Source organism: Excalfactoria chinensis, chromosome 2 (genome assembly GCF_039878825.1).
Source record: "Excalfactoria chinensis isolate bCotChi1 chromosome 2, bCotChi1.hap2, whole genome shotgun sequence".
Taxonomy (NCBI): Eukaryota; Metazoa; Chordata; class Aves; order Galliformes; family Phasianidae; genus Excalfactoria; species Excalfactoria chinensis.
In genome coordinates this window covers 123,419,009-123,432,221 of record NC_092826.1, presented here as the reverse complement: position 1 = coordinate 123,432,221, position 13,213 = coordinate 123,419,009, and the positions used below count along the sequence as shown (strand labels likewise).

The 13,213-nt window shown below is 36.1% G+C and overlaps 1 protein-coding gene across 8 annotated transcripts in view; it reads right to left on the bottom strand.

Moving 5' to 3' along the window:
• Window positions 1-13,213, bottom strand: part of SLC39A12 (solute carrier family 39 member 12) — a 35,163-nt gene that overhangs the window by 14,748 nt on the left and 7,202 nt on the right. For 3 of the 8 annotated variants that reach the window (XM_072330003.1, XM_072330000.1, XM_072330004.1), the window contains 6 exons: window positions 11,927-12,134; window positions 10,136-10,338; window positions 5,694-5,865; window positions 2,887-3,059; window positions 1,515-1,667; window positions 236-346 (listed from right to left, as the gene is read on the bottom strand). In XM_072330003.1, the coding sequence (XP_072186104.1) occupies window positions 236-346; window positions 1,515-1,667; window positions 2,887-3,059; window positions 5,694-5,865; window positions 10,136-10,338; window positions 11,927-12,134 (1,020 nt within the window). The remainder of the gene's footprint in view (window positions 1-235; window positions 347-1,514; window positions 1,668-2,886; window positions 3,060-5,693; window positions 5,866-10,135; window positions 10,339-11,926; window positions 12,135-13,213) is intronic. The other 5 variants (XM_072330002.1, XM_072330007.1, XM_072330006.1 and 2 more) reach the window with 2 other exon arrangements.

The following is a 13,213-nucleotide window of genomic DNA, read 5'->3' as shown; positions in this document are numbered from 1 at the left end:
TAAGAATTAAGTCATTAGAAGAATTTGTGTTTGGATTTTCTCTGTAAAAGCTTATTGTAAGCTTCAAAATCTATAGATTTCTGACAATCATGTCACATAATAAAGGAAAAAAAAATCAATAAAGTCTGAAAAATAACATTGATTTATTGTACTAATTTGGTTCATTTTTGAGGAACAAAGAAATAAGATTATAAAAAAAAATAAATCAGGGAAGTATTTCATATTGATAACCTACCAACTGTATGGTTGAAGTAGATTTGTCTCTGCCTGAATGTTCATTTAATTCAGATTCCACTGGAAGATCATGGGAATGTTCCCAGTGCCCATTAACTAAAGAAAGGCCCTGCTGAATGAAGATGCTTTGCAATTAGTTCTTAAACCCCTGGAGCACAGGTGCAAACTTTCTCAAACTTTTGAGAAAGTTCAGCATTTACAAAAATCATATTTATTTGTTAGAATCAACATCTCTTAATGCTTATCTTGTTAAAAAAAAAAAAAAAAAAAAAAAAAAGCTTGAAAATTGAATCAAATATTGCATGAATGATCACATTGGCTTGTGGAAATATACTTTGTTTTGAAGCTGAAAACGAAAAATTGCTTAAACATTTTAAAACTTGTTATTTTGATTGTAAGATGATAATGCTCTTCTCTCTGAATATGCAACATTAGTGGCAACTTCTTATTTTATTTTTATTTTTTTTACCAAACTAAATATCATTATTATCAAAACAGTCTAAATCCATTAATTTCACATAATATTCTTATAGCTGACTCAAAGATAGGAAACTAAGTACAAAGTATCTAAATCAGGCCAGTCATTAAATACTCTCTGCAAAACACAAAAAGCTAAGCTTACACTTAGCTTTCTTAAGTGACACTAAAATAGCCTCTCATGCTGAGAAACTTAACGAGCTGTCACACTGTTACATTACATCCTTGTGCACAGCCATATTTTCAGGCATCATCTGCACTGAGATAAGACAATAGAATTACCATCAGCATGCAACTGAGAAGGGAGATATTATTAATGTACGTCTGGGGACTGCTGACCACAACATTTATATTAAATTTTCAAAAACTTTGGGACAAGAGTAAAAAACCATTTGGAAATTTTAAGATCTCATCCTTCAAAATATATTGTGCTTTCATCTGTGTCTTCTGCCTCTTCGAACTGTGCGTAAATGACTAACATTACTATTTCATATGGACAAAAGCCCTTTTTCACCTGCACCACTCCTAGTACACTTAGAAAATACATTCAATTAACTGTTTCCTTTTCTAAGCTACAAATATAGAGAGCACATTCATGGAGCAAAAATATCTATGGAGCAAAGAAAAATAGAAATCAAAAGTCAGTCTGGTAGGAGCAGTTTAGAAAGGGTCTTTCCATGTTTCAGTCATACAAGCGATAATTCCACAGTTAGATACTTCCACAGTTATTTTGACAATTTGTGCACTGCAACATCTCTAAATGGAAGAGATTTTTTTAAAAGATGAAACATATAAAACTTTACCTGTTCACGTGGTGTTACCAAAAGAAAGAAACATTTTTCAATCAGAAAAAATCCATGAATCCCTCCAATTATTCCCAAAAGTTTCCAAATATATTCTTTTCCCTCATAGAAATGTTCTACCTCTTGTGCTTCATGTTTATGTAAACCAAGAGTCTAAAAAGAGATAAAGAAAAAAAAATAAGTACCAATGTTTTAAGTTTTGCTGGATCCATTTATCATGTGTCCATTTGGTTTCTTTTCAAGATATTCTTTTGCCACCTCTTCCAACTTAAATTGTATTTTGAGCCAATCAACTGAGTAGATGGATGAAATTAATTATCACAAGCCTTCATCATCTCTCACTGCTTAGAGCTGCATTGTTTCAAGAGAGTTATATGAAATTATCCTTTATGCACTTTCAGTGAATATATTTTTGAAGTATATGGATATTTACAAGTCTCAGAAGTTGCTTGCATCATCTTCAGATTTAAACTTCAATCTGAAAGTAATGTGGAAAGCTTTCTGCCGTCAAATGCTTCAATTTTTCCCCTAGGAGAACAGCAACTTTACTTTGCTTCCCTTCAGAAAGATGGAACTTAAGAAGTTGTTGAAATGGTAAAGAATACTTTCAAACTTAAATATGTTGATTAAAGGAAGGTATTTGTCTGTCACTCACTGAGAACTGCCTTCTTTAACTACTCTCCCAGTTGCACTTCTAGAGATAATGCATTCAGTAATCAACAAACATTTCAACCATAATCAGTTGTGAAGGCATGAAACTCTCATTGAATGACCAGCAGAAGTCTCCTTGTAACACTCGTGCCAAATCAGAGGAAACTCAGTCAAAAATAAATGAATACGCAATGGAAAACTTGTTTCTGTTTTACATGATGCATATTCTTATAACTGATTCTGCAAACTTTGGAAGAAATTGTACCATTTGTGCTGTTCAAGGCAGTAGTATTAACTTGGTTGAGAGCTCCAGGACCTACCAGATGTATTTGTGAAGGGAATTCTTTATATCTTATGGAATATTTGAACAATTTTTCCTACAGCCTGTTACAGCATCTGCCTCATGAAAGCATCTGGAGAACCTGCCTTGCACAGGACTTGTGGGTTATCTGGAAAGTTTTTACTGAAATGAGAAGTCTGTTTTTTTCTGAATTGATCATTCACTGAATTCTGCTTCTTAGTCCTTAAAATCTCTCTCTGAACTACAAATTGTAGATGTATTTGAAATGCCAAGTAGTTGATTCACAGATTCATGGGAAGCTTTATTTTGAAACCTCTTAACAGTAGCCAGGTTTAAATGAAACTTTCCCATGTGTGTCAGTGCATACGTGTACACGTGCATGAGTGCTAAGATATTAACATTTAAACATGCATTACCTACCTGAGGGATAAGATGTAGCAACGCATCTCCAGAAAGGGTCCCAACTGCCAAACCAACAAACAGCTGTAAAATGAGCGTGTAGATTTCTTGACAGGAGTTAAATAAAATTAGGGATGTACCAAACATAGATCCAACAGTAATAAGTAAAACTGCAACAGTGCTGTAGCCGTATTCTGTAGGGAAAAAGAAACAAAATAAAACAAGGGAACCTTTAAACATTTAGTATCTGCATTTGTTTGCATTTGAGTCTTTGTTTCATATTTGTTTTTGAGGCTACGAAGTGATTCATTGTGCTACATTCATTGTTTTATTGTCATATGTGATACAGATGACAGAGTTGGAAGCCTAAAAATCTTTTTTGTCAGGTTTTACAGTTAATGCAGTCTAATATCTTCAAGTTTCAGGGCTTAAAGTGCTGAGTAGAACATAACTGCTCTGATTAGAGATGCTCAGAGCAGCACAGTGAATTCTGGCCTTCATTTGTTACCTGACTTAACAGGTTTGTGCTTGTTTCTCTATGTCATCACCTCTGTATTTTTACAGTCAACACCACATTGTTAACCAAACCAGTCAAGAGACCAAAGCCTAAAGTTTCAAATGAATGCAGGCATTTAGTTAGGATCTAGATGCAAACCTATTGGTTCAAATGTTGTTTATAAGTGTGCTGTGGGCATATACTTCTTTAGTCACCACATCAGGTCCAGTGACTTATTTTTCCCAGGTTACTGGGATTTTTGGAAGGTTACTCTTATTATTCTTCTTTAACACACTGTTCTTGTTCCCAGCCTCTTGCACAGTATGAATCCTGATTAATCTGTATGAAAGTCTTATGATGGAGGTAAAACACTGATGAAAAGCAGACATAAAGGAACTAAAGCCAAAATATTCAAAAGCGTCACTTAATGTTTCACACTTTAATAGCTCATCACCTCATAAAATCAGACAGTAAAACCCACAGACTGCACATCCAATAGGTTATAGTAGATACTCATGGAAGGTCGGGACCTGGTGACTTATCCAAAACAGCACAGCCAGTCAGTAAAATAGAACCAAGAATAAAATTAATGAGCCTATGCTCAGGGCAGACGTAGGTCAAACATGAAGTCCATTGCTTGCCTGTGTCAAGCCAGCAAAAGTATCCCTGTACTTATGGAAACTTTTATCAACCCAGCAAGGGGAATAAGCTGCATAAAGGGCTCTGGCACCTTCCACTTTGTTCAGTTTTTTCTCATCTATGCAGACCTAAACATTTCTGAGATCATTAAAATGTCAGTGATCAGGCTGACAGTATTGGAGTTAGGGAATTCTCAAACACGCCCTGAAACTACCATGAACCTTGTACGTGACCTGGGTAAGTTCCTCATTTTCTTGGTCCCTTGATTCCTTATCTGAAAGAATGAGCATACCACCATATCTTAGAAAAGATAAAAGAAATAAAGACTGCAACATATTCAGATAATGAAAAGAGACATAAGAAAGGACTGTTACCTCCTTGGGAGCTTTAATAATTCCCCTTACTCTGTACATTTCTTCATCCTGTAACTATTAATGGGATATCCATGAAGGTCTTTGATTTGTTTTCATACTTTTAATTTATTTTCTAATGTATTTTAATTCGTGCTCATAGTTCAATTAATCTGCACACTGTAGAATCATATCTCTGCTTATTCCCACAAACTGACTAACATGTCTAGTTTAAAGAACAGATGTAATTTAGAGACCAAAAGGTCTGTTCCAGAAAGACTGTTGGCCAACTGGGATGTAAAAAAGGTTTATTAGCTCCTAATGGATCTAGACACCTACAGCTAGCAATAGAGACGTTAAGATAAAGGTTTTGAAGGTGCTGATTTTCAGCCTGCCAAGTTTTTCCAGCAGCATAATAAGAGATGCTCTCAGTGCAAGTGATTACTGTCAGATGCTCACTCCTTGTAGCCCATTACTGGCTCCCAAGCCCCCCTGCCAGAAATTAACTCTTCCTGTCATATACCAGCACATCTATGGTTCTAACATTTCCCAGAATCTTGCCTACTTAAAGAAAAAACAAACACCAGAAACGTATTAAGAAGCTCTTAGTTCATATTTTTTTTCTGATGGTGGACTAGGGAATGGTGAGAGGAGAAGCTGCATCAGCAAAAGTGCCAGATATGCCTGGAAGCAGTAGCATGTGAGGGCTGTAACTGCAAATGGCAATAAGCTGTCTAATTTACTCTGACTCAGCCCTTGTTACCGCTCTATCACACAACCTCTGCTGCCCATACAATTGGTTTTGTTAGTTTTCTTTTCACAAAAATATGCCCAAAATTCCTCTGCTGTAAAATATCATAGCATGAAAAATCAGCAATGACCACACAGAATTTATCTATATTAAGCATTTACCACATCATGGTGTTAAAAAAATGACAGCTAACATGGTGGTGAGGCCTTATATATAACCTGTGTAATGACTTCAGTATAAACCTTGCAGAAATTTTGTAAAATTTCTGCCCAGCAACCCTCTGATGAGGGCCTACTGTAGCTCACCTGCTGCCTACAACAGCCACTTCTCTAAGAAATGGGGAAAAAACATATCATATTAAACAAGAATTGGCTCTAATGTAACATCAAAACCACTGAATTTCCCCCACTTCCCAATAAAGTGCTATTATTTGACCTGCACACTATGAAGTCATGCAGAGCAGAAAATTACAGAGCATAAGTCTCATCCTGTTTGCTTTAAGATTACTCATGAATGAAATGCCTCCAGAAGCCCCTGCACCTCTTCACGTGAGTTGGAACGATGCAACACTGATAGCAACACAATAACTCACTTTCCAAAGTTGTTGGTGGAAGTTTCGTCTGCTTGGATTCAGGAAGTTGACATGAACAACTTAATAGTTGCTGAACAATTGCTGGACTCATTTGCTTGAAGTGCTCCTTGGAAATGGATGAAGAACTGTTTTTTAAAAATATGTTCACAAGTTCATCAGCAGAGAAACAAACCTAAGGAGAAACACATACGAAATTACTGGGTATGTCGCATGCATCCACATTTTATGCTAGGGTATATTATGTAATCTTAGGAGAACAGATAGTCATACAAAGTAAAAAAACTTGTTTTCCATGTACACTATTCTAGTTACATTATTTCATTTACTTCAATTAATCCTTTTTTTTTTTTTTTTTCATTGAAACTTAATATTAGTAAATATTTCAGAAATACTACAATTCTGATAATACCATGAGGATCTGACATGACAAAACTATTTGATGCTTTATGATTACCTTATGTGTTAACAAATGTCACGCACCCTGCTATTATTCTAATACAGCTCTGTATCAAGGCAGTACTGAAGCTTGTCCTTGTGCTTTGTGGTTATATCTCCAGTAAGATATTGGACAAAGCCTGTGTTCAAATACTTATAACAATGCCATATCGCTTCAAGGTCAGCATTCTAGCTGTTACATAGTGTAGATTTGATTAAAAGACTACTTAATAATTGCATTTTGAGAGGCACATGAGAATTTTAAATTCTTTTTGTTCTGGTTATAAAGTCTCTTTTTTAAAAGAGGAGGACCTATTTTGAAAAAAATCATGAAGAATTGCTCTTCCATCTCCAGTGTGGAGCTTCTGGTTAAGATACAAACATTCCGCACTAATACTATTCCAGTGGGAACTGCTGCTAAACCTTTCAAAAAGACAAAGTTGATAGCAAAAACTTCCCTTACAGGAATAACCTCCACTTCTTAATCCCATCTGATTTTCTGTATTTCAATTCAAAGGTAAATATTTTGTTTCTTTCATTTAAAATAGTCTGAAACTGAGAATTGAGGAACTCCTGAGTATTGCTTTTCTAGCCACTGAAACTTGTAAATTGGTTGGGTTTCTTTCAGAGGAAAATTAGTATTTAAATATATATATTTTTAATGTTGTAATTGACCTTACTTTTAAATAACCCAATTAAACAGAGAACTCTTTCTGCATTTTTGTTCATCCATTAGTAAAGTGAAATATGCCTTGTAGCTCTCTAAGAAATGGGATGAGTTGAGCACCAATACAATGAGCCTGAATATCACACTCAGATGTTCAGAGTAATAGATGATCTTACTGCCTGAATCTCATTAGTTCCATCTCTAAGTGGAAGCACAGCAGCAAGAGAATTCAGGAACTACCAAAGTAGAAAAGATCTTATGTTTGTGTTCTAGACAGTAATTTAGTCAAAAGTGTGGAACACCAACGAGTGGTATCAACAGTTGGAAGTCCAGGCCCATAGCTGGTTCTAAGCAGCACTCCTCAGTGGTCAGTATACAGTGGTATTATTTAATGCCTTCATCAGTGGTCTCAGTGCTAGAGCAGAGTGCATCATTCACAGTTATGAAATCCAGTTAAGACAAAATGATAGATATGCTGACAGTAATGGCTGCCATTCAGAGAGATCCTGACAAGCCAATGGAATAGGCTGACAAATCCTTCTGAAGATTAGTGAAGATAACTCATTGCACCTCAAACAGAATAACTCCATATAATAATAAAAGTCGAGGAAAAGCAACTGGGTGGTATCTTAACATAAAAGCCCTTGGGGTCCTGACAGGCAATGTGAACAAGCCACCAGTGGGCCCTGCTGGCAGTGAAGGCTCACTGCACGCTGGGCTCTATCAGCAAGAATGGAATCAGCAGGTGAAATGGAGGATGATTACTGCCTTCTGCTCAGCACACTGCATCCAGATTATAATAACCAACAATATGAGGAAAATGCTGCATGTAGGAGAAGTCTGAAGGTGCCCAAGATGACTAGGAGCAGAAACAAGGAGAGGCTGAGGAACCCGCGTTGCTCTGTTGGGAGAAGACAAGACATGTAAGGTGTCACATCTTCACCTACCTAATGGTGTGAGGAAGAAGATGGAGACAGAGCCTTCTCTGAGATGTACAACAAGAGGGTAAGTGGAAATAGGAAGTAGTTGCAGCAGGTGATATTCCAATTCTTTATAATAAAACCCTCATCAAATAAGGCAATAGAGTAGCGGTAAAAGTTTCCCAGAAAGACAGAGTCATCTCCATCCTTGAAGACATTTAGAATTCAAATGCACATGGCCCTGTGGAACCTGATCTAACTGGGATGTTTGAGAAGGAATTTAGAGGGCCCCCAAGAACCTAAATTTTCCCGAGATCTAACAACAAGGAATTTTAAAAGAAAAAGCAAGATCTTATCTGGAAAATAAAATTGTCCACACACAAATAACTTGTAACACTCATTTACTAAAATGTTCTTGTGAGGGCATGAGGACCTGCACCTTTTCCAGTGACAAAATCTTGCCTTTTAAGCTGCTTAATGTAGGGAGCCAGTCTACTAAATTTCCACACTAAGGAAGTAACTACATACATACTCCTGTAGGATGATTAAGAAAAAGAAAATTTGTGTATTATCATATGAAAAACTGGATGATTGGATGAATGGATGATATTTATTCCCAAATACATATCTCTTTAATGGGGAAACATAAAAGAATCTGCAGTTATAGTAACAAAGTTAAATGAAAATTAATGTTATTGTTCTTATTAGATCTTCTACCTGCTTGTTTTATGTGCATTTTTAAGATCTTAGAGACAATGACTTAGAAAGCAGAGACCTTTTTTTTTTCCTGCAATGATGTTTCAATAAATAAATAACTAAATACTAAATAAATCAAAGTACAGGTCTTAATCTAGTTAGCAAACACAAGCTGTAAACCAGTCAATGCCTCATCTGTGGCAGTATCTGTTAATCATGAAGCACAGATTTGTGCAGAAAGCAGGAGACAAAATTAGCAACAACACTGAGACACAAAGCCTTCCAGTGGAAAAAATATGACAAGGAAAATAGATGTGAGTAGAAGAGGGATGGAACAAAGAAGAGAAGTTAAGAATCAATAAAAAAGATAAATTCTCTTCCTTTTAGTTTTTCCTTTGTGATTTTTCAGCATCTATACAGAACATTTGGCTCTCTGTTTGACCCACAAGCCTCAGATAACACTCCTGTGCACATTTCTTTTGATTTGCAGTCAGTCTCACAAGTTCAAGGAATCTAAGCTTGTGTGTTATCTATTTTTGTGTTTCTGGAGAATGATTTTGCTTATTGTATGCTTAATATCACTGCTGATCTGTGATATTCATAATTTAAAATTAATATGAAATACATTTAAAGTGACTTTCATTTAAAGTTATTTTGAGACTCCATTAAATGCCTCATGTCAGCTCACCAGCATGATTCTTTCTTGTGGATACTTGGAATGAAATAACCATATTAAAAGGATTTGCATACCAGATACAAATAAAATTACACAAATCTATCAGAATGGCATTTAAACAGAAGCCATTCATTTCAGTTCCACATCATAAAATGATCACTCAGCAAAAGTCAGTTGCACATCTACAGTAAGAAGAAACACTGCCTTTGAATTAAGTTGAAGTATAAAGAACTAAAAATAACAGAAACATATTAATTGAAGCATATATTTTAAATGAATACATTAAAAAAGAAAACTCTCCCTTTTCAGTCTGAAGAATGTCCTTCAGTCTAAAGGAAGAAACTCAATTACCATTTTAATCACTGTGATAAACAGCAACTCTTTATTATTTAAACTAGGATAACACCACCTGTAATGAACCCCTGTCAAAAAGAGCCAAAAGAGCCAAAAGTCAAACGCTTCAAAAAGAGGATATTGGCTTGTAGCTATAGTTCTTTCTTACAGACTTCACACATTTTCTAAATGAGGCTTCTGGACTACATGGGAGACTAATAAAAGTATTTGGAAATCCACAATCTTCAGTTTACAAATGCCTATTAAAAATCAAGTCACGCAGAATCTTTACATCTTTTGTTTTTTAGTTAGTGCAGAACAATCTTCTCAACAAAGCCATGTAAGGAGCTCTAGAAACCTGAGACATAGGAGTGGAAAAAGTCGGCGACAACATAGAACCCAGTCCTCCATGTCTTGAATGAACAGCAGCTCTCTCTAATACCAATCATTCTGTTGGCCCCCACCAGCACTTCACAACCCACTTCTATTACACATTCAGCAGTCCTAAAATTCTTCAGCCAAACAATATTGAATAGAATATACTTAAATAAAAATAGAATTTAATATCTACATGAGCTTTTGAAATTCATAAATGTTATCCCTGAAATAACATTGTGTTTGTAAAACTTGAACAACTGTCATGTAATATCACTTAAAAACACTTAAAACTGTGACTAATACTATATAATAATATAAAAAACAAAAATAGATTTACCTGATCCCAATTTGTGTTACTCCTGTGATCTTTATAATAACCTTTCAGATAGTCTTCTTCTGTATAGTTTGCTTTGACTGGAATATTCCTGGCTCCAATACCTGTGCTTGTCATACCGTAATGTCTTCTTTTGTAACTTTGGAATTGCCCATCTACAGTGCAGGACTTTCTGGCTGTAAGCACATTGAGGAGTTGTTCCAGTTCTGGTTATTTATCAAGAAGCAGAAACGTCACCATGGGAAAATACACATTTAGACAGACAAAACTCAAAGCAGTTTTTTAAAAAAATGTTAATTTTAATATTAATTCCTCCTAATATTTTTCTCTCCTCGGTTCAGTACTGCAGGTAATTTCAGTATAGCACCTTCAGAAAATTTAAGTCACCTATATACGCAGCATTTCCTCCTTTACAGCACCACAATGACAATTTCAGGGGAAAAGAGATGTGACTGAAAAGCAATTGATGTTTCATTTAAATACGGGTCTCTATCAAAATTATCTACAAATTAATGCCAAATATTTTCATAATCTTTCAAACTGTCCAACCATATGCAGGTATTCAGATACTCCAGACATAAAGGTCTTTTATTGGGTACCCTGAAAGCACCCCTGAGGATGTGATGCTGCCCTTTTATTTCTGAAGTGGAACATAGGGCAGAGGATTTTCTGTCTCATTTGGTCAAGTTGCTAATCTGGAAGCATGTCCAATCACAGCATTGAAGTAGACAGCATGGAGCCAGAAGCCCCAGTCCAAATCCTGGACAAGGCAGGGCATGTATCCCATGGGATAACTGAGTGCAGTGGGTGAGCTTGCTAAAGAAATGTTGAATTTTACAAGGGAGAATGTTCTATCACATTTTCATTTCTCTTCCATTTGTTTTCTGGCCTGGTCATCTCCTTTCACCTCTGTGCCTTTCAAGCTGATGCCATAATGATTGTTTAGGTAAACCTGAGTTTGTACATTAAGAACATACATACTGATTACAGTGGAATTTAGACCGACAAGATTGTTTCCATATGATGATCCTTTGTTTTCTAATACTGTTATTCAGAAAAAGCAAACGGTATTTTCTTAATAATAAATCTTAGAGAAAGGCTTATCCTGAGATTTTTTTTTAATTTAATTTAATTTTATTTTCCTTAAACAGCTCTGAGCACAGCTGAATAAAGCTTTGTTTGCTAATTGTAGGCAACTCTGATTTCTCTTTTTTTTTTTTTTTTACAATTCCACTTTCTTGATTTTGTTCTTCTTTCAGGAATTCAGGAATTTACCTACACTTAATTCTACATTTTAAAATGTTTCAACCCAGGCTTCATGTAAAAAGTGCTTTTAAACATCTTGTAAAAGTGTTGATTTTAGCAGTATCCAAAAAGAAAAAGTAGGTATCTTATCCGAACCTTCTAAATGCACAGTAGGCCCTGAGTAGGTGGTTTAGAACTCTGCATCTAATTCCTCTCCTATAGGGGTATGTCTGCACTGCAGTGTGAGGGACCAGAGTGCCTAATGTGCCCACCGCATGTGAATGATCCCCTCTCCCCCTAAGTTAGTCCTGTGATCTGATAGCAGCAGCATGACACTCTGCATGAAGAAGCAACGCAGATAAGGCCCCAGCAAACTCAGTGCCTTCACAGCGAGACTTCCACCCTCAGACTCCAGACTACACTGAGAAGCCGTCATAAATCATGACAACAGGAACAATACTTTCTAACTCCCAGAGAATTACCCCCCATCCCCCCCCCCCCCCAAAAAGAGTTTATTTTCCAGCACCTACAGATGAAGAAATACCTTACCTGTCACTTGAAGCTCTGTGGTACTGTTTAAAGAATTGAAAATATATTTTATAAAGAATTCTGGGGAGGGCAAGCTTGCTTTTCCCATGCAGACTCCTTGGAGGGCCAAAGTAATAATCAAAGCAGCCAAGCGTGGAAGAGTGTTTTCATCAGCACCATCTCTGTCCATTATATCAGCATTTTTCTCCAGAGTACTCACATCAACACACTGAAATCAGGAGAAAACAGCATGAAGACAGCCCTGGTCACCTCGATTTAAATAACAAGAGTGACAGGAGAAGGAAGTGGAGAGAACACATTCACAGCCAGCCAGAAAAAAACAAAACACTGAGGTTAAAGCTGCAATTGACAGCAGGACAGCAAATGAGAAACAGAGGACAGTTTCAGGAGAATGGGGATAGAATAAAAAAGGATGAAATTTTACCCAGATTCTAAAGGGAAGAAGTACAGAACTTCATTCAGGTTATTCCTGTTCAGTGATATTTCTGATTCTCCTACGTCATGCTCAGTTACCTTCACATTCCAGGAAGTGGCAGAAAAGTGAGAAATTTTTGTTAAGGCACAAGATGTTGGCCCAAATAACATGGATTTTAAACTATTATAAATCTCAGACTTCAGAAATTCTCTTAATGTTTTCCCTTCCTTATTTATTAAATGAAATCAATACGTTGTGATGGGGCAATTATATGGAACAAGATGGAAAGTAAACATTCTGCAAATAAAGGGTGACTTCCAGGTGACCAACGAGATGCTGTAGACAGTTATATACACCCAGAAGTGTGCATGCAGGCAGTCTACTGCTCTTTGTTACCTGAAAATATATCCCTTTATTCCCTCCAGTTCTGGCTTTCTTGTTCATTTTCACTGCAAACATTTGGGGTTTGGGAGGAAAAAAAATAAAAGATGAAAATTACAAAAGCTCATTAATCTTTTCTCATATTAACTAAACTGAAAAGTCAGATGATCCAGTACAGTAAGTGCTTGTTTTACACATAATCTCTGTGTGCGCCTTGAACACCGTGGGGCAGAAGCTAGCATCTTATTTCCTATTCATGCAATACAGTTTCATTCCCAGAATCCCAAATTTCCTCTCTCATTTAATAACATACTAACTGGTATGATTGAGGATACTTTCTATTAAGCAGAAACACAGAAGAAGACACAAACTGCCTTTCTTCAATCATTGTTGTGCAGGGCTGGCCCTTTTCCATAACTCGGGTGTTGTGATTCTAAGCATTAGAAAGTCTATAAATGTTTTGAATATCTTTCATTAAAACAAACAAACCA